A 27,383-nucleotide genomic window follows, 5' to 3' on the forward strand; every position below is an offset into this window, starting at 1 on the left:
TCAAGCATGGCATGTGTTATCCATGCAATCAAAAGCAAGCATTTTGATCCATATGTATGCTGGTAATTGTAGCTCTGCGTGCCAGTGTGTGGAGGATGGTCGCCCCCACCCAGTAAAAAGCCAACACCTGCTGATTAAACAATGTTTGCCATACAATGCATCGTGTTTATTTAGCAGTCTTGTTGACCTGCCCTATGGCAGAAAAAATGTCTTCATACCTAAAATTCTGCCATCTTCAGTGGTTGTCAATACTTGTAGCAGTGTTGGGCGTATCAATGAACCCCACTAGGCCAGAAGTTCTATAGCAGAGCTGGCATCAGAACCCATAGTGGCTAGCTTATTGTGCACAGTTTCTATGTCACAAGCATATAAAGCTCCTGCAATTAATGAATCTAGCTCCCTAGCTACGCGCACTCTAGTGATGGGACATAGAAATGGACTCCATTTGTAGCAGCTTGGTAGTACTAAGGAAACATTGCCTCATGATAAACCTATGTCTAAGTGTATCACTGTAATAATGGAGGTATGCATTACCAGTCTACAATGTACATGTTGCCTACTACTGGAAAATCTAACATGTTCACAGTGTCTACCTATTGTGACTTGGAGAATACCCTTCTTCAAGTGGGATATCTACCATATACAATATTAGTTTTTGCCACAAACACCATACTACTATCCGGCAGTGGCTGTTTCATCACACCATTGTGTAAAAATGCATTTAGTCAAGTTATAGTCCATAAAATCTTGGCGAGAGCACTCGCTGCAGTTCTTGATCAGAAAAACATCACATTAAACAAATTAAACAAATCGTATCCATTCAGTGACAAAAGATGCCCGACAATGTGCCAGGCCAGTACGCTAGCAATTCCATGTGGATACTCATTTGTAGCGCTTTTCCAAAGAATTATTCCAAATGTCTACAATCAAAAGGTGACTCTTTGCATTAGTGTGCTGGAGACAGCTGTCCCCACAAAAACATGAAACTGGTTGGTTTAACAAAAACCGTGTCACACACTGTGTCATAAAATCAAACATCAAGTCAGTCATGGTTTCATTTACCTGCCTTAAGCTGGCTGTAAAAGTATCCAGTGTTTCAAAGATTACCATTTCAAATTAGAGCTCACACACTTGGCAGCATTACTTCAATTAAGAATCTTAACCTACGCACAGGTGACTTTGATGTGCGCACTCATTTTATCTCAAAATAAATTACACTCCTGCTTGTATAATTCTGCTGCCCCAACAGTTCATAAATCATTTTCCTGCCTACGTGCAACGTAGAAGAAGTTTTTTTTTCAAAAAGCAAAACATCTCTGGTTAAAGCAATTCAGTTGGAAGAGCAAAACCATTTCGTTTTTTCAGATTCATCTCAACAGTGCATTTAAAATCAATTTTTCAATGTGTTAGCATTGTGGTGCATGATCTTACAGTCCACAACTCATTGTCCATAGTCCTTTAAACAAGAAAGGGCAAGCCATGTCAATTAAGTTATTTCCAGCAACTGAATCATTTGAATGTGTAGCATCAAATATTTGATAATTAGCCAAGTCTGCACCGTGCCAGTTCAGCAAAAGTTAATACTCTGTTGGACACCCTTCGCAGGTTGTAGAAGAACAAATAGCAGCATTGAGTGCGGTGCAGGACACGTTAAAAGTTGACTCGCATATTCTCTGAGATCAGTGTCACCCACAAACTGCACACATCTATTTCTGTTATTGTGAAATGCCTTGTCTTTTTTTTGCCTAGGCAAAATACAAACAGAAATGTTAGGATTTCATCAAAAGTACAATATCAGCGTTATCCACCCCTTCCCTGAACACCACCCCCATCTCCAAAAAGTCTCATCAGGTAACTACACACTTTATCATTGCTACTGCAATTATTTATCACCCTTCTGCATGTTTCTGGGGGCTTATTTACACTCAACCATACGGGGTGTAACTGCCTAATCACAAACTCATTTGTGCAATGCGATCATAGTTGGTCAATGGTACCTCAGACTGATCTGTGCTTTTACAAAAGCCATATAATAAGTACCCAGGTCGCACAATGCTTTTCTTTTTCACCAAAGCGATCACAAATGCCAGGCGCCAACTTGCTTCCAGTGTCTCATGATCTTGATTTAGTTTGCCCTGCTGGCATCACTCCATTTTTCAAAGGTAAAGTCCTTCAGTCCAATACCGCCTACAGTTGTACAAGCAGCTTTGTTTATTTTTCTCCATACAGGCAGTGTCTTTCAAGCCTCTGGTTTTTTCACTTGTCATTTTTTCAAAGGGGGTTTGCTGTTTCTTGGACTACCCCTTTTTGAGTGCAATAGTCTAAGTCAGTTTCTTTTGTTGCTTCAACAAATCATTCATTCTTGCACTAAGCCGTGAGGCTTCTGGATCATGGCTAATGTGCAGTGTTCATGTTGTCCTTCAAAGCCCCGCTCTGCATGTTGTCTCTTGCAAAACGGCTAAGCACTTTTGTCAGTTTTGCTTCCATCTGGAATGCCATAATGTCTTTGTCAGTTACTCCATCCCTGGCAATGTAGCTTGCAGTTTGCCAGATGTGTATTTTCTCTTCTCAAAGCGCCTAGAGGTTTCTTCTCCAGTGCACAGCGCTTTACTTCAGTTCACATCACATGGTGCATTGGAATGCATCTTGCACAGCAATAGCGTTTCATTTCACATCACATCACATGGTGCATGGGAATGCGGTTTGCACAGTAATGTCTGTTGGAATGGGCAGCTGTCTTTTCTTGGCCCATTCACAGATGCATAGGTTCCCCAAATGTTCAGATGTGATGTGCCTGTCTGCCATCCTGCATGCCTTTGTTCCCTACCACAGTGTTACTGGGCAAATTCTTTACTTCTGAACAGCTCTCTGTCTTTGCACCCCCTTCCTCAGGAATGCAGGAATGTCATTGTTTATCTTTCGTGTGCACCTGGCAGCGCCATGAGCACGCAGCAAGCTTATCTCTTTGCCTATAACTCTTACACTGTGGCGGCTTCAATGGAAAGGCACTCGTTTCAGACAGTTCATCCAGATTAACTCTTTCTTTGCCCAAGACAGCTTCAAGGCACAAGCTCTGCACACACAGCAAGACTCTTATTTTCAAAAGATGCACTTTTCTTCTCATCAGATTCTACTCCATGTAATTTTGCAAAATGTCAAAGCGTCTTTTTGCCTGTTTTAAACTGATTAATGTCTCATTTAAAAGCATACGTTTTTTTTTTCTTTTTCTTCCTCGTAACCTTGTAGTTTAGCTTCACAAATTCACTCCAATTCACAGTGCGATTTTTCAAATGAACCCACAACCCACTAAATCTTTGTGCTATCTTATCACACAGAGATTTTTCATTCTGTTGTACCATTGCCAAAATATAACCACTTATTTCAGTGCATTTAAAAAATAAAAATGCCATGTTTAGTGCAGCTCTCTGCACTGTTTTCCTGCATAAGCAACCCACACTCTATATTGCTTGTGGGCTGTTAAATGTGTCAACAACATTTTTCACCATGTACCACAGTCAACAGGACACTATTTCCAAATCATACATCACTTATAAGGCAACAGCACAAATCCATGGCATAGCGTGGGAACAGTCAAAAATACTCCAGGGGCAATTTGGAGGCAATTTAGAAAAATATAAATTGTTTTTTCTCCCCCCAAACCATTGCAAACTGATTCTGCAAATTCAAATCAATACACAAAAATCGAAAATCCAAATAACATCACTCACTTTCTTTTTTTAAGTGAGTCTCTCACCCATTATAAGGATGGCACAGCTTAAAATGCAATATAACCATTTTAGTGTGTTTCCTTTAAAACAGAATTCGCCACCACTAGCACATGGAATTTACAGTTGCCAAAAGAAAAAAACAAACCCTTTAGGCTCTCAGCACAGATGTTACTCTTTCTTCTAAGCATGGCATTATTCCCCTCGTTATTTTTTCAGGAATGCCAACACTTCAAAAGCATACATCAAAAAAGCGAACCTTCGCCTCCGAACATTACAGCCCCCCACTCGCTAGCACACTGGGGCTGAGGCAAAGGTTAGATTACTATTCACAATTTGCATGTCAAATCCTTGCAATTATTTTTCCCTGCCCTCATGACAGAATAGAGATGAGAACTCCGTCTCACTATGCATTTCAAATTACAACTTTAAACTGGGGAAACCGCATGATAAAATTCTTTTCTAATTGAGCATACATCTTTCTTGACCATTCATCGGAGCGCTTTAAACAAAGCCATTTCCCGCTTGTTTATCGCCTTGTACTCCCTGGCACCAGTCCCAAGCAATAAGTCAGTCACAACTGATTTACTGAAGGGAGTCTTAACCACACAAGCTATCGGCCACGGCAAGCCGACACAACATTGCTGTCTTTTGAAGTCTCAGAGCTGCAGTGAGACCACCAAGGAAATGCGACAGCCTGCTCCCCACTCTACACTGTGTTCTCTCACACAATTTGTCATGTCACAGCACGGCACTGCTCTTCACAAATCCCACCGCTGCCACCAAATGTCGTGATCTGGGCAAAATCTTCCTCGGGGCCAGCCCTTTGAGAGCAAAAAAATACCCAATTCAGCCCAAAATACAGGTTCTATTGTGCTGAGCAGTGATCTCATGCTAGTGACAAATGATACTTTCAAAGTTTTAGCATATTTATTCTAAGCAGTGAATTTCATATACATTTGGGATTCAAGTTAGAGAATATTACAAAGCATGAAACTTAGAGAAATGCAAAATATAGTGAAACATGGAACTTAGATAAACATAGAGAAATATAGAGAAGCATAGAGAAACACAGTCTTACGTCCCTTTAATCAGCACTGGGAGACCCTGGGCTCTCATAAGCTAGCTCTAAACAAGCCCCGCTCAGAGAAACAATGCTGCAGGACGCCGTCAGAGCCAATTCCGGGCACTTGTTTCTGCACGAATCAAGTCCACAGGACGATCTCCCCCTCAGTCATGGGAGCATGGATATTTTATAATCTCGTGCTGTCAGTCACCATGACGCACAGTTCCAGAACTTTCCCTGTGCAAAATATGGGCTTGCTCATGGAAAAAACCCAACTCTCTCTGAGATGCTCCCTGCTCGCTCCTACCCCTCCCTTGGAGCCCTCTCCGCGAAAGCACTGGAATGTCCTTATCAGCGTGTGGGCAAGGCCGTACCAGGCCTTCTCAGGGGAACAGGATTTGTTTACAAAGCCATGCAGGGCTACAGTTAGAAAGGCAGAATATTCAGATGGAAGCAGGGATGTATTAACCCCATCTGCAAGCTCTAAAAGGCATGCACTCATAGCTTAGTGTTTATAGCGCTTAAGACTGGCTATCTAAGCGCTATATAGGTGCCATGATGTTCCAAACACTCCAAAAATACCTATTAGCTACAGAGCTAGGGGCCCTCTCCCTGCCTGTCTATCAACAATGCATAATGTGACCTATTTCATACTAGGCCTGCATATTCCTTGTAGCTCACTACTGCATAATGGAAGTGCTACAACAGACTACTGTCAGCATTATTAGCACATACTTTGAATACACTATTGGCTTTCAGCGGCTACTGCTGTCATCTAAAGCCCTGATTGGCAAGGTTGCAATTTCGTGTATCACTACACCCTCCTCACTTTGTGATTGAGATACTGGGGATCGAATATCATTCCTTCATATTCCATACTCGTTATCTCGTCTTAACTGTTAGACCTTTTCAAACATTTCTCCAATGCTTTCTGCATCAAATCTTTCTTCTTCTAATGCTATTCTAGATACTGCAGGTGTTACTTCCTTTATTGGAAGAATCTCTTCCACTCTGTCCCATCGTATTTCTGTGGTCGGCCTCATTTGTCCTTTACGAATGAGACTAGCGTCATGACCTCGCTGTCTCCTTTTTCATTCTACTTCTTCATCTATTTCCCTTCACTTTCTCGCATCCCTTCTAATTCGTTCTTCCTCTTGCCTTCGTGCTTCTCCTCTCCTTACTTCTTCCCTACTTTCCTCTTCTTCTCTTCATCTCTGTAATCTTTTGTTGCTTAGTATTTGTGCTTCTTCCTCTTCTCTCCTTCTTTCCTTTCTGTCCCTTTCTTCTATCGCTCTTTGTCAATTGTTGTACTTTCCCTGTTCTTCTGCCTGTTCTTTGATTTTCTCGTGTTCCTCCTGATTTACCTGCTATCGTCGCTCCCTACTTTTCCTTTTCTGCTCATTGTCTTTTAATCTCTTCTCTCGTTCCTTATCCTTTCTTTCTTGTTCCTCCTTGTCTTCTCTTTGCCTAACTTCCTCGATACCTTTCCCATCTACCTTGAGTAATATCTTTCCTCCCATCCATTCATTTTGTACGAGCTCTACCTCGTCAGACTTATTTTTTCGCCTTTCCATCTATTGATTTCCCTGACTATTTCTGTCGACAAATTCGACCGCTCACTTCTTGCTTCCTTGTTTTGCATAACTTTAAAAATATCTTCCTTTCTTTTATTCTCTTCTGGACTTTCGTCGCTACTGTAAGTATGGGGTTCATATATCGGATTACTGTACCCCATTGCTGCTCTTAGTTCCTTTAAAGGATACACTCCTATCTATTCCGTAGCAACACTCTTTGCTTCAGGCAAGTTAAGGGGAGCTGAGGGCTCAACGTCTTCCTCTTATGCTGACTAAGCATCCACTCCTCAAGTGGTGGATCTTCTCTTTCCTCTTGATACATCTTCCAGAGCTCTAAAATTGCTAATCTTTTCTCTAATTCCTTCCCTCTGTACGCAGCGTGCAAGTATGTAGTCATCTATTGCAATACCGCTCTTGGCAATGATCCCCCTTGTGGCCTTGGCATGAACATTTTATCTGCCGTGCCTTTTAGGCATTCTGCACTGTACTGTTTGAGCATAGGCATATGTTTTGGCAGTCTCTGGCATAGGTGCATGAGAGGAGTATCCGCCATAATAACAAGTCTCAATTGACTGTCGATATTTACCAGACCATTAAAATAAACTTTTTTGCCTTTACTTAAATCACTATTTCCAACGTTTAAAAAAACCCAAATATGAGCAAGCATCATCAATCGATCAATCGCTGCTCAATCGTCTTGTTTCAAGACCCTATCTATTCTTTTGATTGGCGCCAATCGTTCACGCTACACTATCTTTTAATCACTGTTACCTTCTCAACTCTGCCACAATTTTTATCGCTCAATACTTTATTCAACTAACAACATTTAGACTAGTCAGACATTTACACATTCTAGAACATCGTGATCACTTCTTCCCTCGCCTTAACTTTGTTTTACCCTTTACCGGGTTTGAGACATTACCTTACGTAGTCCAGACTATGCATTTTATATTTTACCCTACTCCCGCTGGAATTTTAAATGTCTCCTTCTAACTTCATTGAATTAGTAATTCTATGCGGTATCTCTTACCTTTATAATTATTTTCCGTTACTCGAAATTATTACAATCCTGTCCCCTTATTTGCCATTTCCCTTACTCTACTCAGCATTTGTTAACTGACACAAGGCCTTCAGTATTGACTCCTCCTCCAATCCGACCACTTCACTTTCCGTCCGCAGAGTGCCCGTGGAAACCAGGCAGGGATTTCTTCAAAGGGGGACCTGTCCACTGTCTCGGTTTTTCTTGCAAGTTTATTTCTATTCGGCCACTCTCCAGAGTAAACTCTGCGATCTTCCAGCTAATGGTGGAGGATGCCTGATCATCTGAAAATCTGGAGCAGAACTCATTTGGATCATTTGAACCACCCGCACTGCTAGCATATGAGCTCAGGGCCCATTAGGAACGTGCATGTAATGGATGGGATCACACAGAATAACTCTGAATTCAAATAACCGAACCAACTCAGGAAGATGACAAAGTACTGTTTTATTAACAATTATCTAAAACAGGGAGTTACAGCAAACATCAACAGACGTAAACTCGATTTCCCTCCGCAATCTTTTCACAAATCAGAGGTTATATATGAAACAATATGTCACAGGTGACGTCATACTATGTGGAAAGTAATGAAAAACCTACTAGGGATCGGGATTGGCTTAAGGGGAACATCTAAGTATATTATCTATAGGAACTAGGATTATGATTGGCTGCCCACTGTTAGGTGGACTACATATGCCTACCTCTAAAACATGTCATTTTAAGAAACATTAGATACACAGTTTCTCATTGGTTTTCAAACTATATGGTCCTTCGTTATACAGACCACTACAATTGATTGGCACACTTGTGCCAGTCTGGAACATTTCGGTTCACATAGCAGCACGTAAGCCCATACCCAGGTTCAAGGAGATGGGCCTGACTCTACCTCTCCACCCAGTAAGCCCAACATCTCTCATCGCCCATGCCTTCTGCCATCAAGATTGTCTTTGAACTTGGCCTTCCAAAGTATCCTTGTCTCTGAGAATACATGAGAGTGCAGGCACTCACTATCATGTTCTAGGACTCCAAGTTCAAACTCTATTTTCATCCTTGGCTCACGTGACAGGAGAGCACAATTTGATCAATTTTGCAGTCTTAAATGAATTAAACCTGGCACTCTTTAGTGTTCTTTATTTGCACCTTAACAAGAGAAGATTCATCCTTTATACATTTGTTCCTTTCCAGAATAGATAGATGACCTTGGCTGCTTCAATCTTGACTCCAAGCCAGACAGCCTCGCCATGCAGCTCCACGATTTAGCCTATTCTTGCTGCACCATAGTTTTCTCTTGCATCTTCATAGGTTCTAGCTTACTCAAATTCATGATACCAATGTCCAGCTTCTATACAATGGCGGCTGCACCGGATTATATACACTACATATAGTCAGCTTCTATGATCACTTAGTCTACTTGCGTTTCAGCGTCTGTACAATTATTGAACAGTTGATTCTCTAAAGCAGTTTGTGCACGTGTAATCTTCTTTTTCGTATTTTAAAAGTTCACTTGATTCTTTAATTTGTCATGAGTAGCTTCAGGATCTATACATCCTCTTCAGCCAATATCCAGAGACGTCGTTCATACTCTTTTATGACATCACAGGCTTCTTTTCTTTGCTCCTTCTCATATGCCTTCAGGGAGTTCCTCCCTCAAATTGTCATCCCTTTGTGGATACATTCGATAGTGTTGTCTCAATGGGTATCTTCTTTCAAACACACGTTGCGGTATTGGCACAACTGCTGGTGTCAAACTCGGCACAACATATAGTAGGTAGGGGGCAGGGTTTCCCGCAGAGGTATGCAGCTGCTGCTCTACACTCAATCAACCAAAAATCACTGTTTTCCTTCTGCCTTCTACGGGTGAAAGTGGTGTCCATTATTCTGAGTGACAAAGGTAAAGTGAAGGTGCCTGAAATGCACGTTTGAAGCCATGTTTACAAAGGTGGAGCTTAAAGTCCTTTCAGATGAGGTTGACATCCGTGACAATTAAATGTTTGCTGCTCTAAATCACAAAACTATCATGAAGAGGAAGGCAGCAATAGTAACCGATATCATAGACAAGGTGGTGGCTGTGGGACAGTGCTGTGGGAAACAAAGGACTTCATAAAATGGTGCAATGACCTGAAGGCCAGGGTTTGCAGTTTTCTGGCCATCCACCGGCTTCAGACATCATCCCCCAGAGGAGGCACTGCGGAGCCAGTAAACCTCCAGCCATGGGAGGAGAACGTATTCACCAACCTGTGCATTGCCGGTTTAGAGAAAATAGAAGCAATGTAAGAGCAGGCAGCCAAGCAGACACGTGTGAGTCGGAAACCAGATACATGGTGTGTTGGTGCACTACATTTTGAATATAAGCGCAAAGTCATAATCTGCCAGCCATGCTGCAGTGTCAGACATTGGTAATCTGTTGTGAACGGAGGATAGCACAGGGGCAATGTGCTGGTCTTGGAAGCAAGACCACACAGCGCAACAGAGGTTTGAATCCCAGATCCGTGCTAAGAAACCAAACTCAGGTATGGTATTAGGCGCGTTATAAAAAAAACAATAAAATAAAATAAATAATGTTCATGAAGAATTACCACAACTAATACAGCAGGACTATTAATGAGGCCTCAAGTCAAGTGACTCTCAGAAAAGAGGCTAGACTGTGAGAAACATTAAATTGTGAATCTCGCAATCCTGTGATTTTCATGTGAGCTTCCCTTCCATAACTCCACCATAACTTGCCACTCTTTGACACATGCAGTCCCAATGCATGATGGACCATAAACACCTAAATGCAACATCTCAAGGGGAAGGCCGACAGGAAAGGCGAAGGCCTGTCTGTACTCTACAGACTTGTGACTTGTCCCTCGTGTTGGCCTCATTCCATCATGACCCCTTTGCCCTGCATGGAGATGGCAGCACAAAGACTTCCTCATCCACTACAATAGGACGCTGATGCCCCCCTGGAAGATGGCCGCCGCTATCCCCTACTTACTGCACTGCCTGGTGAGTGCAGAAGGTGTGCCTTCAATCTACATGCCTGATTGGCTAGCTGCTAGCCCTATTCCAGGGCTTACTCGAAGCCGGCAGACGGAGCCCGTACTGTCCTCCGAGAAAGGCCGACGGGAAAGATGAAGTCCTGTCTGTGTCTGGAAGGCTAACGGCCCAGCAGACCTCCATACACCTAGGTATGCACCTTTTCCTGTTTTATTGCTTATACCGTCACATACTCTATACAAACTTCCTACCATATCTTCCTGCTGTAACGACCGCACGCACCTTATTCCCCTACTGAGGGCCTGATTCTCATCTTGGTGCAGTGAGCGTGCTAAATAGCATGACTCATTGCGCCATTTCTTGACACGCAGGCACGACTTCTATTCTCATGTGGGCCTGGGCGTCTTCGCAAAACACAACAGTGCTTTCACTGTAAAACGCCTGTTTCAAATGGAAACAGGCGGACTGCAGAATCTCGGCAGCATTTTTGTTAAATAACGAGGGAATCGTAATTTAACAAATATGCTGCCGAGAACACAGTTCCTATACACCAAAGTGAGCAGCTTCAACATTGCAGGATGTTGAAGCTGCTTACTGAGGTGTATGGGAAAGTGTTGATATACACCCGTGTGGTGTATATGAACACTTTCTTTAATCAGATGGATCTCGGTACTATACAACACCCCAACGGCGAGAGTAAAGACAGGCAGAATTGTATCCGAATCTTGGAAAATACAGAGGGGCACAAGACAGGGATGCCCACTCTCGCCTATGTTATATATACTGGGCCTGGAGCCGATTGCCATATACTTCAGGCAACAATTTTTCGACGCTGGCATCAAGGTGGGCAATGTCTATAACATAATTTCATTATATATAGATGATGTCCTTTTATACTTAAAAGACCCCAACGCCAACGCACCAATCACACTAGAGGTACTAGACAACTACGCGAAATATTCTGGGATACAATTCAGCAGACATAAATCTTCAGCATTTCCCTTGGCTGGTCTGAGAGGCCTAGCAGAGACTGATCTCCCAGCTACAGGGATAAAGTGGCAACTTGACAAGTTCCGGTACCTAGGAATTAACGTGAGCCACACTCCGATGCTCACACACAAACACAACACAGAAACTGCAATAACCGGCCTTCGCCGATCCATGAAATTCTGGTCCAAACTCCCACTGGCAATGGTAGGTAGAGCAGCAATTGTCAAGATGATAATTCTCTCCCGGTTCCTATATTTCTTTGTGAACATATGCCACTACGTTAGACCACCCTTCTTCAGAAAGCTAGAGGCACTCATAAGGGACTTTCTGTGGAGACCTCACAGGCACAAACTGTCTTTGGCTACCCTATCCCTCCCACACAAGGAGGGAGGAATAAAACTTCTGGATCTCCAACTGCACTACCTAGCGGCACAGCTTAGCCACATCACGAAGTGGCTCTCGGATGAATCGTCGGCCGAGCTGGGACTCCTGAAGCAATCTTCTCCTAAATTAACACCCAATGAAACCCTATGGAACCCACTCCGACAATCCCCTGATGCCCCCTTGGTCGTTGAACTTGGTAGGCAGATATGGGCAAGAACCTGCTACATCAGGCAGGTGAAACACCCGTACTCCCCAGACAATCCCATTTTGGTCGACGTGTGCAAATCAGAGACAGACCTACCCACAGCAAGGAGATGGGAAGAAGCTGGCATCTACACATGGGGGGATGTGTTTGAAGAGGGAGAATTTATAGACTTTGAGACGCTACAGGCCAATGAGGGGCTAACGAGTGGCCAGTTTCTCTGGTACCATCGCATTAAACGAACTGCCAAGAAACAGTGGAACAGCTGGCCAGAGGAACCCACCCCAGGCCCGTGGCTACAGGAAATGCACGACCTTACGGATGGTTGGAGACCTATCTCCAGGCTCTACAACAGACTTACTGATAAACCTAATCCCAAAGGTGAGGCATTGAAGGCGAGATGGGAAGCAGATCTTGAAACCACGCTCACAGACAAGGAATGGGAGAGAGTATTAATATATCCCAAAAAAGTCTCAAGAAACTCCAGATTTGGACAGATTCAGCTGAACGTCCTTTACCGAACATATCTGACTCCCCACAGGGTGGCCTCCTTCAAGAAACAAGCCTCTCTGGCATGCCCATGGTGTGGGAACGACAGAGCGGATTTGATCCATATGTTCTGGACATGTACTAAAGCGATCGCACTGTGGTCCAAAGCCAAACAGACCTGCACAGATGCTGGAATGGAAAGATATGAGTGGACTGCAGGGGAATGCTTATTGGGGACCTATCCTAGACCAAGCAAACTCAAACATCTTGTAAAGCTGATGGACATTTCATGCATTCTAGCAAAAAGAACCATAGCTATGGCATGGAAGACGCCAGCCGGCCCCAGACACGAACACTGGTTGAGGGAAATGGAGAGATGGACAGCAGCCGAAACCAGGGCCTGGCAAGATGGATCCAACTCCAGTGGAGATATGGCGAGTGGCACCTTAGACTCCTGGAAGGCCCTCCTGAGAGACATATGCTTCAGCGCAGATCACAAGCCCCTTGATAACCCCCAACACCTTGTTACATCTGATCCATTGCACTAACATTGAGAGGATGATCCCTGCTTGAGACCCCCCCAGCTTCTCGAGACATCCGAACTTTATTCCATAACACCCACTCGAGAGATATGCACCGTACCATATGAAGACTGTCGTTGTTTTTGTTTGGTTCATTTGTTCTAGTTCATATGTTTGTATTTGTATGCACTTAATACAAAACACCAATAAAATACGTTTAAAAAGAAAATGAACACTTTCTTTAAAGCGAGCAGCTTCAAAGTTGCATCCTGCAACGTTGAAGCTTCTCGCTTTGGTGTAAATGAAAGTGTTCATATACACTCGTGCAGGATGCAACGTTGAAGCTGCTCGCCTTGGTGTACATGAAAGTGTCCATATACAACACGGGTGTATGGACACTTCCATTTACACCAAACAAGGCTTCTTGTGGCACTCCTCCAGTTTAACAGCACCAAAAGGGTACCGTAAAATGTGTGCTAGTTTAGCACACATATTAAACTGGAGGAGTGCCACAAGAATAGGCTTTCAAAAAGCCAGTTTACGAATGTGGCGGTTGCTAGGTTGGTTTCCAACCCATCCTAGCAACTGCCACATGCATTCCGAAAGTGGCGCATTCCTTCCGACTTCGGAAGAATGCGCCACCTTCAGAATAGGTCTTAAGTACCGAAAAGGTTGTTTAGCCTTTTAACGTCCTTTTCGGTACTTAACACCTACATGAGAATCGGGCCCTGACTATGCTGGGAGTGCGCAAAGTTCCTATTTTCTTTGACTACCTGCCAAAGATCTGCATTGTCAAACCTTGTTACTGCCATTGACTTCGAAACTTGTAGCTCTCTGACTCTGCTCGCCATCTCCTTCGCACTACCGATGTCGCCCCTGCCAACACAGGGCGCCGCTTTCCCGTTGTGCGCTTGGCTAACTTGCTGCATTGCTGTTCTCCTACCTGCCTAATGTGTCCCACATACCCATCGCACCTATTTGAACCCTGTGAGTGGGGTATGTTTCTTTTAAGCTAATTTATGTCGAATCTCGTACTTCGCAGCAAATTTGCGGACTACCTAGGTTTCCTTACCATCACCTGTAATTCTTACTCGTACCGCTTCCTATCTTGCCTGTTGTGATCTAGCACGTGCACTGTGCCTGCTCAACGCCGCGAGCTGGGATTGTTTCCTAAAGCCCCTAACGTAGAGGGAATCTACTGCATACTTATGTCGAGTCACGCAATTCACTGTAATCTGCGTTAACCACTTTTGTATCTTGAACACCACTGGTAACTATAATGTGTAACCGCTCCCTATCTTGTCTGATGTATTCCTGCACCGAACCCAGCAAGCAGGGTTTGTTTCACTTAAATGCTATTTATGACTGAATCACATACTTTACCATAATTGCGTCATCCACCTACGTATCTTCAACATTGCCTGTAACTATAACTTGTAACCGCTCCCGTGTTCTAGCACGTGCACGGCGACTATTTGAACCCAGCTAACTGGGCATTTGTATTTAGAGCCAATTTATGTCAAATCACACACTTTTCAGTAACTTTTTGATTTATCTATGTTGCTTTAACATCACCTGTAACTGGTACCCTCTTGCCTGTTGTGCTCCTGCAGGCGCACACTGCGCTTATTTGAACAGCGAGCGGGGAATGTGTCCTAAAGCCTCTAACTTACTATGAATCAACTGCCCACGTATGCCTAATCACGCATGGTTCGCTAACATCACCCTTGTAACTAACTATGACCTGTAACCGTTTTCTTTTGTAACTAGCGCCTAGATGCCTGAGGGCTTTGTGCGCGACTATAAATATATCTATAAATAAATAAATAAAATGCTGGACACATGCAATTTACACATGCACTGAATGCAAGTATGTCAAACATACTGAACCCTGGTGCCAATAAGCAGTCCCAGATGACCTGTGTACAATATACTGGTCATTCATCATGGCCCACACTGTTATTTACACCATCAGGCCTAACAGTTGTGAACATCAGCTGTAGTCGCTGTGGTGCCAGGACCCTCTGACATCACCTATGACTTGAAGGAGGACTAATTGCATCTGGTGAACTGGGAGCACAACAGAGGAGAAATGTCCATAAGGCCACTCGGCAGCAGCAAAGACTACAACTAATGGCATCCAAACCAAGCAACGTTCACATCATCCAGTGCCTGGAACCCAGAAAGTCAGCCCAACATACCCCCTTTGTCATGTGGACACCCTTCTCATCATGAGATGCATTGTGTTGCCTCCAAACTGCATGTGTGTCATGCACATCAATCCCTTGTCAAAATGTCAAGTGACAGAATGTCACAACTCTCCTAACAGGCACCCAATGTGGCCAGGGAGAGGATGAAAGTGCCAGTGGTCCTGGATCATCTACCTCTGCAACTACTACCACAGCATCAGCCACCACCACCAGGGGAGCCGATTTATGAATTTCCAGGGTGTGCCCAAATATAGGAAGTGACATCACTGGCAGTTATATGACCGCATTTGCACGTAGTCGCCAACTTGGTGCAAGAGTGCTTGGGGTGGCGCAGAACAGTGGCAACATTGGCTAGCATGTACTGCATATACTGAAGGTGTTGTTGTAAGTCAATGGGCCTCATTATGAGTCCGGCGGTAGCCATGCCAGTAAATACCAGAATATATTACGGAAAATATGACCCCCCGTTCCCATTCGAGTCCCATTGAAATCAATGGGAATGGGGAGGACAGATGCACCAGCACCATTCATGAATGGTGCCGGTGCATCCGTCAAGGTCTGCGAGCGGGTGCTGTTGCGCCCGCCAGGTCAGGCCTTGCCAGCAGCGTTGTTACCGGACCGGCATACTCGTAATGAGGCCCAATATGTTTAAATAGATGGTCTAAACCACCTCATTTGGTTCTTGCAGGAAGAAGTGGCAATTGTGATAACACAGAGAATGGGCCACTTGTGAGCACGAAGATCTCTCTGCAAATATCATAAAAAGTGACAAGTCCTCTCTGGCTAGCTCTACCCCCAGGAGCCAAAACTCAAAATCTCCTTTCATGTAAGGGCTCATTAATTCACATCATACCCTCTGTTAGAGAAATCTCTATACTCTATGATTAATCTTCAATCTCACGGTCTCAGGCCAAAGGGGTGCACAGATGTAAAAATACATCCAACCCAAACGAGTTTTAGAAATTGAGGGACAGTTGCAAAGCAAGAGCCTCTGTCTTTGCATCTGTGCCTCGATTTCTAAAAATCGTTTTGGGTTGGGTTGGGTGTACCTCTACATCTGTGCACCCCTAAAGAGGGGTGCACAGATGTAGAAGTACACCCAATCCAAAATGGATGGAGGGCACAGATGCAATGCAAGAGGGGTGCACAAATGTACCTGCTGCTTCTGCTTTCCGAGCGTGCTGCTCTCTGCTTCGGCTGGTGGCGTTGTGTCCCGTGTGCCTGCTGCTCCTTCCTCAAACCCGGGTGAACCGGAAACAAGAAAACAGAAATTTCCGGTAGCCCCTAGGCCCTCCCCTCCAGGAACATCCACCAAAATAAGGCCTAGGGGAGAGTGCTTAGTTAGAAATGTTTCGGCTTTTACCAGGGCCAGAGAGAGACACAGTATGGATGGAACAAAGGGTCATCCATACTGCGTCTCTTCTCTCCAGCCCAGGGGTGGTGCTCAGCCCCGACTTCATTCTGCCGGCGGGTGCCCGGGCCCTGGAGCACCCGTGTACTAAGCGCCCCTGACCACCACTATCTTCTCTGTTGCAGGAAGCAGGTGCTGCCCCACTCCAGCAAAGACACTAGCTGGCACCTCGGTTACTGTAGCCACCACCTCTGCCTCCAGTGTGCCTACGATCACACCCACAGCCGTGCATACCACCTCTGCCCCCAGAGTGCTTGCAGCAGTCCCCAGCACAAACCCACACACTCCTGTCACTTATATGGTATGCATTGTCCTACTGGATAAATCTCTTCTGCCTGCCCTTTGCCCTCTCCTGGTCACCCCTTCCGCCTCCTCAGCTGCTCTGGCACTGCAGTGGCACCATAGCGGCTCATTATGAGATTGCCAGTGCGAGTAAAAAATTGAGGTAATTGCGTTTACCTCAATTATCCCGCAACACCAAACTACAAGTTTCCCAGCATTACCTCTGGCGATATTATCGGATGGTATACCGCTGATTTTTTTTTAGGTAAAAGCGGAGGAGTTACCTCAGGCTTCAAACTGGAGGTAGCTCCTCCACTTTACCTCCACTGGGGCTATGGATATATATTCTTATTGTGGGACAGCCTCAGTGCAGTGAGGTGTTCTTATCAGAATTGTGCATTAGCAAATAATATAACATTATATGTTTACTTTTATTACTTCCAGGGAGAGGGACAGACTCTAAAAAATCTACTATTCCACTAACAGGAATTGCTTCTTATGGCACGGGCATCCTGAATTGCGCAAAGATGTTATTGTAGAGAAGAAGCCGATGCATGGTTCCCAAGTATCTTAATGTCGAAGTGTATTCCTTGGTCTATGAGATTAAAGGTAACCATGTCACCAAGATATGCCACTATGTTATTCCTATTTCTGTTTGTAGTATTACATTTTCCTGGCCTGAAGCATAGAGGATTACCCTCAGTTGAAGTAATGTACATGCCACTCTTTTCCCTCCAGCAGATGTGCTAAACTGCTCATCAAGTATGGCGCTGCTGTGAATCAGGCCAGCGAGGACGCCCAGGAGACCCCACTGCACGTGGCCGCCAAGCAGGCTCTCCCGGAACACGCTCTGCTCTACCTGCACCACGGTGCCTCTGTTGATGGACTGAATGCTCAGCACGAGACTCCGCTCAATGCGGCTTGTGGGCAGGACACAGAGCTCCAGGACCAAGGTATCTACCTACAGGTGTGCCGTCTGCTCTTGGCTCACGGGGCGAATGCAAACACCACTGACGAGGAGAAGAAGAGCCCACTCCACAAAGCCTGCAAGAACGCCAGCCATAGCCTCGTGGAGCTGCTTCTGGAGAATGGCGCAGACGTTAACGCCATCGACTACAATGGCGCCTCGCCCCTGTCTTGCACGCTGCAGACAGCAGCTTTCAAGCAGAAGCGGAGCCCCCAGAATACTGTGATGGCATTGCTCAACCATGGTTCTCTGCGAGTGTGGCCCACAGCCTTCGGAAAGGTATGCATGGACGGTCAGCGCTGTCCTTCAAGAGAAGCTGCAATGCTTACTTTACTCTGCATGACACTTAACATTGGAGTTCTTAGAACCAAGAAGTACTTAAATTCTCTGCCCACCTCCACCTTCAAGAGCTCACCAGTGCATTTGTGGCAATCTGAGATGTCACCTCAGGCAAGGCGTGAAGCTCCTTCAAGGAAGTCCCTGTAGGAGGCGCCATCTCTTTCTGGGAAGGGGGCTGGTGGGGGATCCACAGAGCCTGAGCTGTTGTCCTCTGATTACTTCAGGAAATAAATCTCACTCCAGGTCTGAGTTTTAGTAGAAGTGACATGACAGATGACACAAGACACAATGCCGAGCTCCTGAAGAGGGAGAGATGCTGACTGGATCTGGTCTGTGTGGTGTTTTTACCCAGCTAAAGTATAATAATAACCACAAGATTCCCTTAATCTTGCGTGTTCTTTGAGCTGGGATGATTTTTTTGGGATTGACACACATTCATAATTTATAATTGCTTATTTATAACGCGCTTAATACTCAGAGGTTTCTAAGTGCGGACCCGGGGTTTGAACCTGTGTTGCTGCCCCTGAGCTCTCCTCCCAAGACGTGCCTATACATATACAATGCAATCAACTGTAAATGATAAATATATTGACTTTGCCAATGTGTGTTGAATTTGACATCAGGTTATGGATAGAGCACAGCACTGTGGGAAATTAAAAGCATTCCTACTCTTTAAAGAGCTACACTGCAACATGGGCTCCCCATCTATTTTCTATCCATCCTTTTGTAAAACAGGCTCAATACCTATACCTTTTTGCAAGTGAGCTAAACAGTTCTACCCATCCTCCCTTTACGAAGGCGTTTCCAAAGGTACTCACTGCTCACTAGTCACAGTTAGGGAATAGTTCTCATCCTCATTTCTTGCTTGTTTAGGTTTTGCAGACCTGCGCATCCGCTCCCCGGGTCATTGAAATCCTGTTCAATTCTTATGAGCACATCAGCATCTCTGACCATTGGGTGGACACCATACCGGAAGAAGTATTCCAGGTAAGGGATGACGGGAAAAGCATTGGGCGTCCGTGCATGAGAGTAGGAATGTGCTCCAATGATAGAGATATGTGGTCCATGTACTGAAAGGGGAGAGTTTGCCAATGCCCAGACTGAGGTGCATTACAACGGCCATGTGGGCGAAGGGCTAGAGTAGCAAGAGATCTTCCACTTTAAGATTGACAGGCATTGCTACATCTGTGTGGGTGAAAGTAATGGAATAGTAAGGGGAGATATGCATCTAGTCAGCTTAGTACTAGCAACATAAAACCACACGCACAAGACCGCACAGTTCTCCAGGAATTATCTATTGCAAGCAATGTGCTAGTTAGTCCTTGGCTATCTCTAATCAAACTCTATCTCATCACACATTTTGCAAATAGAAGGTGAATTCCTGCCCTCAGAAAATGTAAACAAGGATTCTCTTTGAAGCACCTCCCACGCATTGGCTTTAAGTACCTCCCACCTCACCCTGTTAAGAGATCAAACAGTAGCAATGCTAGCCAAAGTCCACCAAGCCAATGACTCTTGTCAGGAAGGAACACAAAATATGTGACAAAGAAGAGCTGGATTGATAAGTTGTAACTGCATTGTTATTTCATCATATGCAACAAGTGTGAGACACCATATTTAGTTTCACTGTTCCATGTATATATTGGGTGCCACCAATGTAGCAGGGTTGTACATAAACCCCTTTGAGGTTCCATGAACCTACATACAAGTCAACACCACTTCACATGTCAAGTGACCTGGAATGGAGGTTGGAACCCCAGCACAATGTGACAATCACAAAATCAGTCCAAAACCTCTGCAAAGTTCACTAAAAGCTCTGACCCCAAAGCATAGGCGGGGACAGCCCAAATGGGGAGTTAGATGCCCAAGAGCACACATAACACGGCACATGATCCTGCAAGACATGGTATGCATCTGAAGGGCCAGGGGGAGGGTTCAAATGAAAGAAAGTGCAGATCTTTTGGGAAACGTTACAAGTGAATGGAGCATTGCATTAAGAGACAAACTTCAGGAAAGGTTCATACATGATAAAGGAGCGTCATTAACTGCCCAACCTTCTGGCTGGTATAACTGTAATGAGGAACGTTATCTTGGCCAACTGCACATTTAAGGGGACCTTTAATAGGTCCAAGGGAGCTGTTGAAATCCTTAGGGTTAAGTGAGTGTGATAGACAAACTCTAACTGCCGCAATGGGGATTTGGATGGCAAGCTCCCCAATGGTTTTAGTTTTCTAGTGAATGTGTCGCACACATTCTCTGGAAAAGCTGAGATACACTCACCTGGACCCGGATGTCCATGAAGATGAAGCAGAGTAATATAATAGGCAGCTCCAATACCTGCCAAATAGGGAACAGGTAGGTCTCATTTCATGGGGCCCGGGAAGAGCAGCAAGCAGGAATGGCCTTCCCTCATGAATGCCCTCTCAGATTCTTCAGAATTCTTCACTTCCCTCCTCCTTCCAGAGTGAGCTCAGCTGGGTTAGAGAGATAGCTCAGACAGTAGGCACAGGGGCGCCATCAGGGGGTGGCCAAGGGGGGCCACGGCCACCCTTATAAGAATGCTGGCCCCCCCTGTGGCCACCCTGCGAAAAAGCGCACAAATATATATATATATGTATTTCTTTCGCACTCAACTGTGCATGGACAATAAAATGCCCAGTTCTGTGCAAACAAAAATATTTTTTTTGTTGCTTTTTTGCCGAGGCCCGAGGCTTACGGCTGCCAGCCATGAAGGACTGGAGTCAGGATGGACCCGGAAATAAACCCGCCTGGACGCGCGCATTTTTGCTTTAGCTCACACTTCCAAGGCAGGCTGTGTTTATTTCTGGGTTTCACTTTCAATTCCATCCAGTTCCTTGCACGGCTGCAAGTTGCGCCCGCGTGTGTGCAGCACAAACCTTTGGACAGACACACGCTGCCAATGCTTTTGGATTCAGGCAGTGGCACTGCCTGCCACTGAAAAGGAGACCTGAGCTGAGATTCCACCAGCAGGCAAGCACTTCAGGGGGAGCTGAGGTAAGCAGTGTCTGTGTGTGGCACACTCCCCTGACTTATCACTCACATATGGCTGGGTCCTGGCTGGAAAGAATTGTCAACATTGATGTTATTTAGGGGTCTCCCTTGCTACCCCTGTGGTCTCACTTGCTACCCCAGGTAAATACATTTTAAAAAAAGTGTTGTTTTTTGTTTAAATGCAAGGTCCTAGTTCTTTGGCTAGCGCCATGTGGCTCTTTGCTTCTGGAGTGGCTGGCTTTCATGTTCAGGGCTTGGATTTTATTTTTTTATGAACTCTGGTTCCACAAGTCTAACACTTTCAGCAGTGTCCCTAAATAAGAAAGAATAGGAATACCAACGAATTTGTCTTTGTAAAATTCTATACAATAACTGCTAGACTCAATAAAGGTTTATTTCAGGCACACTTCAGGGGGAGTCACTGATTTTGTCTTTTCTTGAAAACCTCAACTCAGCCTTTCATCTTTCTGAGGTCGATAAATGAGTACCAGCACAGGTTGGGTGATATTGTATGTATATTTGTTCTATATAAAGCGCTTAAGCGTAAGTGCTATATAATAGCACATCAGTATCATTTGGCCATGGGCGTCTGATTGCATTCACAGTTATTTAGTAATATGGGCCTATACACACTGATATTAACGATACACATGGTGATCCATTCTTGTATGAAATGCATATCGCATTATAGTGATATCGTAACCATATGTTTTGTAGCGTGCTTAGGAACAATGCTATGTGATGCCACTTCCTGTTTTGTCAAGGGGCGAAAGGTTGTGTTCCATCGCTTCCTGTGATATCACTTCGGGGTGGGGTCAAACTTCCGCTACCCCTGGCGTTTTGGTCAAATGAGGTCCCTGAAAGACAACAGCCTTTAAGGATGCCCGAGGAGTGATGCTTTCTTCTAGTATTTGAACACAACCAACAACTTATGCATTTAATCAGTGACGTTAAAAAGAATTCACTGAAGGTGTTCATATTTCCTGAAAAATACATGTTGGACATAATGAGGGAGGCACAGCATTTACAGAACAGCAATCTGCCATAATGGTTTGCCTTCCACAGCCTAATGGTCTGGACATTAATGAAATAACATTAACTCCCTTGAAGAAGTATCTTAGGGCAGTCTTTTTAATATTGTTTGCATGGCAATGTGTCTAAGTAATTTTAATGCTTCTGTACACTGCTAAATGCCTAAGGAATGTGAATCTTTGAATTTATGGCTGTCAGGTGAGGTGCCTCTTGAATGTGCATGTGAAATGTGTCTCGCGTGTAAACGACTAGGGCATTTTCCATAATTTTGGCAGCTCGGCGGTTTGAGTTATTTTTTTTAAATATCAAGGACCCTTACTTGAGAGACCTGATGGGGTAGAAAGCATCAAACCTGTTACTCTTTTCTAATAGATTTGCAATTCTTAGTATTTGAAGCATGGGGAACTGTGACCAAAAAAAAGGCAAGAGAACCTAAAATAAAAAGAGTGACCCTCATTTGTCTACAACGGTTTGGCCCTTTTTTACAACTATCTAAGATGCGTAATAGAGTACAGATGCTAGCGGTCAGTGGTTTCAGTGTACCAAAAGAAGTAGTAGAACTATGTTCCCTGCTGGCTTGCTCCCGCTACCCGCAAACCCCATTGCCACGCCTCCTCCCACGTGCAATCCAAACCTCCAAACAAATGCGCCTACTGTTTAAGGGAATGTTCAGTGCGGTGCACTGAAGTGCAAGATTCAACATCTTCCTACACTTCTATTTTAAAATGAAACCATTCCAGAAGATTTCTTTTTAAACAAAAAATATAGGAACCGTAAAACATTTTTTTTAAAACTACAGGAGCACTGCTCCCCAAAGCTCCTGCCCAGTTCAACCACTGCTATGGGTTTACTGGAGTATATTTTGGCTTCTACTGAGAACTGCTTATTGTTTGACTACTATTTTCAATGCTCATGTATTATCTTTGCCTGAAGAAATCCTCTGTGTTCTTGTGTTTAATGAGCACTAGAAGCACAACACTGCAAGTGTAAATGGTTGCTGTTTTAGTAAGAAAAGTGTATTGTTGGACATTTGATTACTTTTAATGTTGGTAATTCACACGAGTAATACGTTGCTGGGCCTACCACTGCAACCCCTAATATTAAGTCCGCTGGGTGCTCAAGAGTAGAGGGAGAGAAGAGGGTTTGAACTACTGCGGACACAAAACATGCCACAGCCCAATGCAGGCCTTTTGTTCTGCCTCTGGCTAGGAGATTAGGCTCTGCCATAGCAGGGTGTGATGGAAATCGGGTTCAAAATGGTATTTGTGTGGTAGCCAGACACATTTCAAAGTAAACTAGTGAATGCAAGTTCAAACAGCCTATTGTTTCTTTTGTCTTCTGCAGAAACTGTTTGTGTTTGTGGCAGGGTCATATGTGCATCAAAGATGGCTAGAGGTACAGAGGGACATGTTTCAGGGGGCCCCAAGAGAGTTTCAAAGATTGATAGAGACACACTGGGCCTGTAGGTACAATGCTTGCAAGACAGTGAGGGACAGACTGCCAGCCCTCAAACGTCTACTAAAAGAAATACCTGAAGAGAAAAATGGTGACAGAGCTGTAGAGGCAAGAGGTCTATTAGCCCAAATCGAGTTAGAGTTTGCTGGCCTCCTTTTAACATTCACACATGTTTTTGGTGACATAAAACACCTGTCAGATATTTTACAGTCCCCACAACTCAATTTAGGAACGGCAGTTATCCTTGTTGATTCACTTGTTGACACATTAAACAGTTATAGAGAGGGCTCTGTCTTTAATGAGATTTGGAACAATACTATGACCCTTGCTGATCGATGCAACATCGCTGTTGCACCTCTAGGGCGTCAGGACACACCAAGTTCTAGGCTTGAAGGGTATTACATTTCCACGACTATATTTCAAAGACATGCGAATACAGATAAAGAGTAATTTCGGGTAGGTACATTTATTCCATTTGTTGATGTGCTTCTCTCTGAGGTGAAGAGAACATTTTCTAAAGAAAATTGTGCCGTTATGCAAGGGATACAAGCCTTGAATCCCTCCAGTCCCACATTTTGTGAGAAAAATATAGTGTTTCCATTTGCCTCGCAATAGAACTGCAGCAGTGATGATCTAGATTAAGAGATCCCTCATGTCAAGCGAATTCTTGATAGGAGGCAAACTAGTGGTTTTGAAAAACAGACCAGTTTAATAGAGCTCACAGTCTTCCTTGAGCCATATAAGGAAGTGTTCCATTAGATGTTTAAACTTTGCAAAATTGCACTTGCATTACCTGTGAGCACTGCAGCATGTGAGCATAGTTTTTCTGTTCTAAAGTTAATCAAGACTACCTTGAGAAATACAATGAGTGATGAGCGATTGAGCTATTTGGGGTTGTTAAGTGTAGAGTCAAGAAGGGATAGGGCAATAAATATTGATGATTTTTTGGATGTGTTTGACAAAAGACACAGCAACAGGCGATTAAAACTATATTAATAATACAATAATAATGAATAGGCTGAGTACTGAGTAGGCTACATTAAAATGTATATTGTTGTCCATCATCATGCACTTTTGCTTTGTTCATGTTTAGTTTGCAAGAAGACACACAAAAGAATGTAGCCAAGAAAAGCGGGGATGTAAATAGGTTGAGCAGGCTATACAAAAATATATATTCTCCATTAACATGCTTTTGTTTCCTTTTTGTAAGTATATATTTTAGTTTACAAGAACACACAGCAACATGAACCAAATACAGTTGTATTGAAAAATGTTTAGGCCACTGTGTTGTTTTTTACTTGAGTAGGCGTGTTCTCAGTAAATGTTTTGTTCCTTACAATCAATGTGCTCCCTTAAATTAAAGCTGTATATTTGTCTTTTCAAGTCAAAGTCGAACAACTATTCTGTTTGAAGAACAATAAATTGTCTAACATGCATATACACATCACATATTCCTTACATAGCACAAACAGGATTGTGGAACTCAAAATGTTAACCTTACTGATATTAGTAAATGTGCATCAGATACATTAATTAGTTAACTGTTAAATAATGAATTCCTTAACTCTCATATATACATAGTTTTCAACTGGACTACAAACTACATCGGCATAATAGATTTCTTGAAATTCAGTTATGTGTTTGTTTTGGTGCCACCCCAAGATTTATTGGGCCTCATCAGGCCACCCCTATAAAAGATTTCTGGGGGCCCCACTGAGTAGGCATCAAGCTTGCCTCACAAAGTTTCTCACACCCTCTTACCTGTTGGACTGCCTGATATCATGGAAGTTCCATGTCCCTTTGTGGACACCAGTTTATTCGATGTAATTTTCTACGAAAATAATTGCTTTGAAAAAACGGATTAACATTTCAAAAAAATATGGGGGTTCTGCCCCAAATCCCCACTTTCCTATACTATAACCCCTACCCCAACACCATCCCTGTCCATTTTAGAGTTCACTAGATCCAGGGGAAAGCAGAGATCTCACAATAAAGCAAGCTGGAAAGTAAACTGGTGCAAAAAGGCAGGACAATGTCATAGTGCAATAGTGAAAGATGGAAGGCAAGGCTGGTACTCTATAACAGAAATGTGAAATAAAATGCACTTAAAACAAAGAGAGCTGTGTGAACTGTATCCAAACATCGCAACTCACAAAATATAATCTTCCAAAGAGATCAAACATCAGGAAAACCCAACAAAACCAAAAAATGTAATTGTACATATTTTTTAAAAAAACCCAAAATTTTTAAAATACAAACATTAAAACCCACAAATCAAAATATGACAAGTAAAATTATCCAAATACAAAAATCAATATATAAAAATTACAATCATCCAAATACAAAAATCCAAATACAAATATTAAAATTGAAACATTTAAAACCCCCAAAATATCAATATAAATAAATCCAAATGCTGAAATTAAAATTTAAAATATAAAAAGTCAAATAATAAAATTCCAAAATCAAAGTACAAAACATCAAAATAGAAAAATCAAAATCAAAAAATAAATCCAGATTAAAACAAAATGTTAAATAAATTATCACTGTTCTGCCAGTGCTATTTTCCAAACACAGGTCACTTACCCACGGTGGGTAAAAATACCCTCTTCCCATTCGGGCACTGTTGGCCCAGAATTTGGGGAACAAAGAGTCCATTCTCTGGGGTGCAGTGTCCTAGCTCTCCCTCCTGCCCTAAATGTAATCTTTGCTGGCCTGGCACAGTTTGTGCCTCGCTGGCCTAGCTGCAGATCTGTCTTATGACTGAAGTAAGGTGTTTGAAATATGCCAGAACTGAATCATCAGTCAGTGCCAAAAGCAACCTGTTCATGGAGGGAGGAGCTGCAGCCGCCAGGGGCATTTGGCTTTCCATCATCTCAAAGGTAGAGAGTCCAGCAAGTTGATGGGCATAGATCTCAAGTGCACGAGGGCACGGGGCAATGCGCCTGGCCAGCTCAGTCCTGTCTGTGTGCATACTTTTGCCCATTCTTCTTTTCTGTTTTCCCCAAGCTTTGTGTTCTGTTTCTTCCCTATGGTAGCCTGCCGTTTGTTTAGCAATGTTGTCAGTTCTGCTAAAGGATCTGTGCTGGTGAAATGGGGAGAATGGGCCAGGTACACAGAACTCACAACAGTGTGAATACAAGAGGGCAGCGGAACAGTGACAGGGTTAAGCGAGTGGTGCAGTAGGCCAGAGGAGGCAGTGCACCACAATGATGCAGGCACCTTAGATGGGATGTTCTCTATTGCTACAGCTGTGACAGTCCGGCTAGACATTGAGGCATCTGGGACCTCTACCATCCTCAGTGTGCTGAAGGTGGCTGCTGTTTCCACCAGCATCACTGCATGCTTGTTACTTACCAGGGCTGTCACGTAGAGGAGGGGGCCACTGGATGTGAAGAGGGATGGATAGGGCGGGGAGGTGGAGTGCCGGGGTAATTAGTCTGGTCCAGTTCCTGTCAACCTTGAGGGAACTGTCAACCTTGAGGGAACTAGAAGGGACTCTGGTCTGGCTACTGGGACCGGGTTGCAAGGAGGTGCCAGAAGAGGCACCCTGGCTGTTCTGACTACTGGTGGGGGAGGCGAGGCTTTGTTCTGGTATCCGGCCTGAGGTTGTCCAGACTGGGGTGCTGTGCAAGAACCAGCAATCTGATTTGGGGTTCTAGGCTGAGCAGGGAGCTGATCGGGACCAAGCGGGCATGGTGCAGGT

General features: G+C 44.0%; 1 protein-coding gene across 1 annotated transcript in view; it reads left to right on the plus strand.

Moving 5' to 3' along the window:
- Positions 1-27,383, plus strand: part of ASB18 (ankyrin repeat and SOCS box containing 18) — a 284,810-nt gene that overhangs the window by 228,258 nt on the left and 29,169 nt on the right. The window contains exons 4-5 of the mRNA XM_069613973.1: positions 17,614-18,118; positions 19,052-19,165. Coding sequence (XP_069470074.1) covers positions 17,614-18,118; positions 19,052-19,165 — 619 coding nt within the window. The remainder of the gene's footprint in view (positions 1-17,613; positions 18,119-19,051; positions 19,166-27,383) is intronic.

Source organism: Ambystoma mexicanum, chromosome 9 (assembly GCF_040938575.1).
Source record: "Ambystoma mexicanum isolate Mex_15411 chromosome 9, UKY_AmexF1_1, whole genome shotgun sequence".
Taxonomy (NCBI): domain Eukaryota; kingdom Metazoa; phylum Chordata; class Amphibia; order Caudata; family Ambystomatidae; genus Ambystoma; species Ambystoma mexicanum.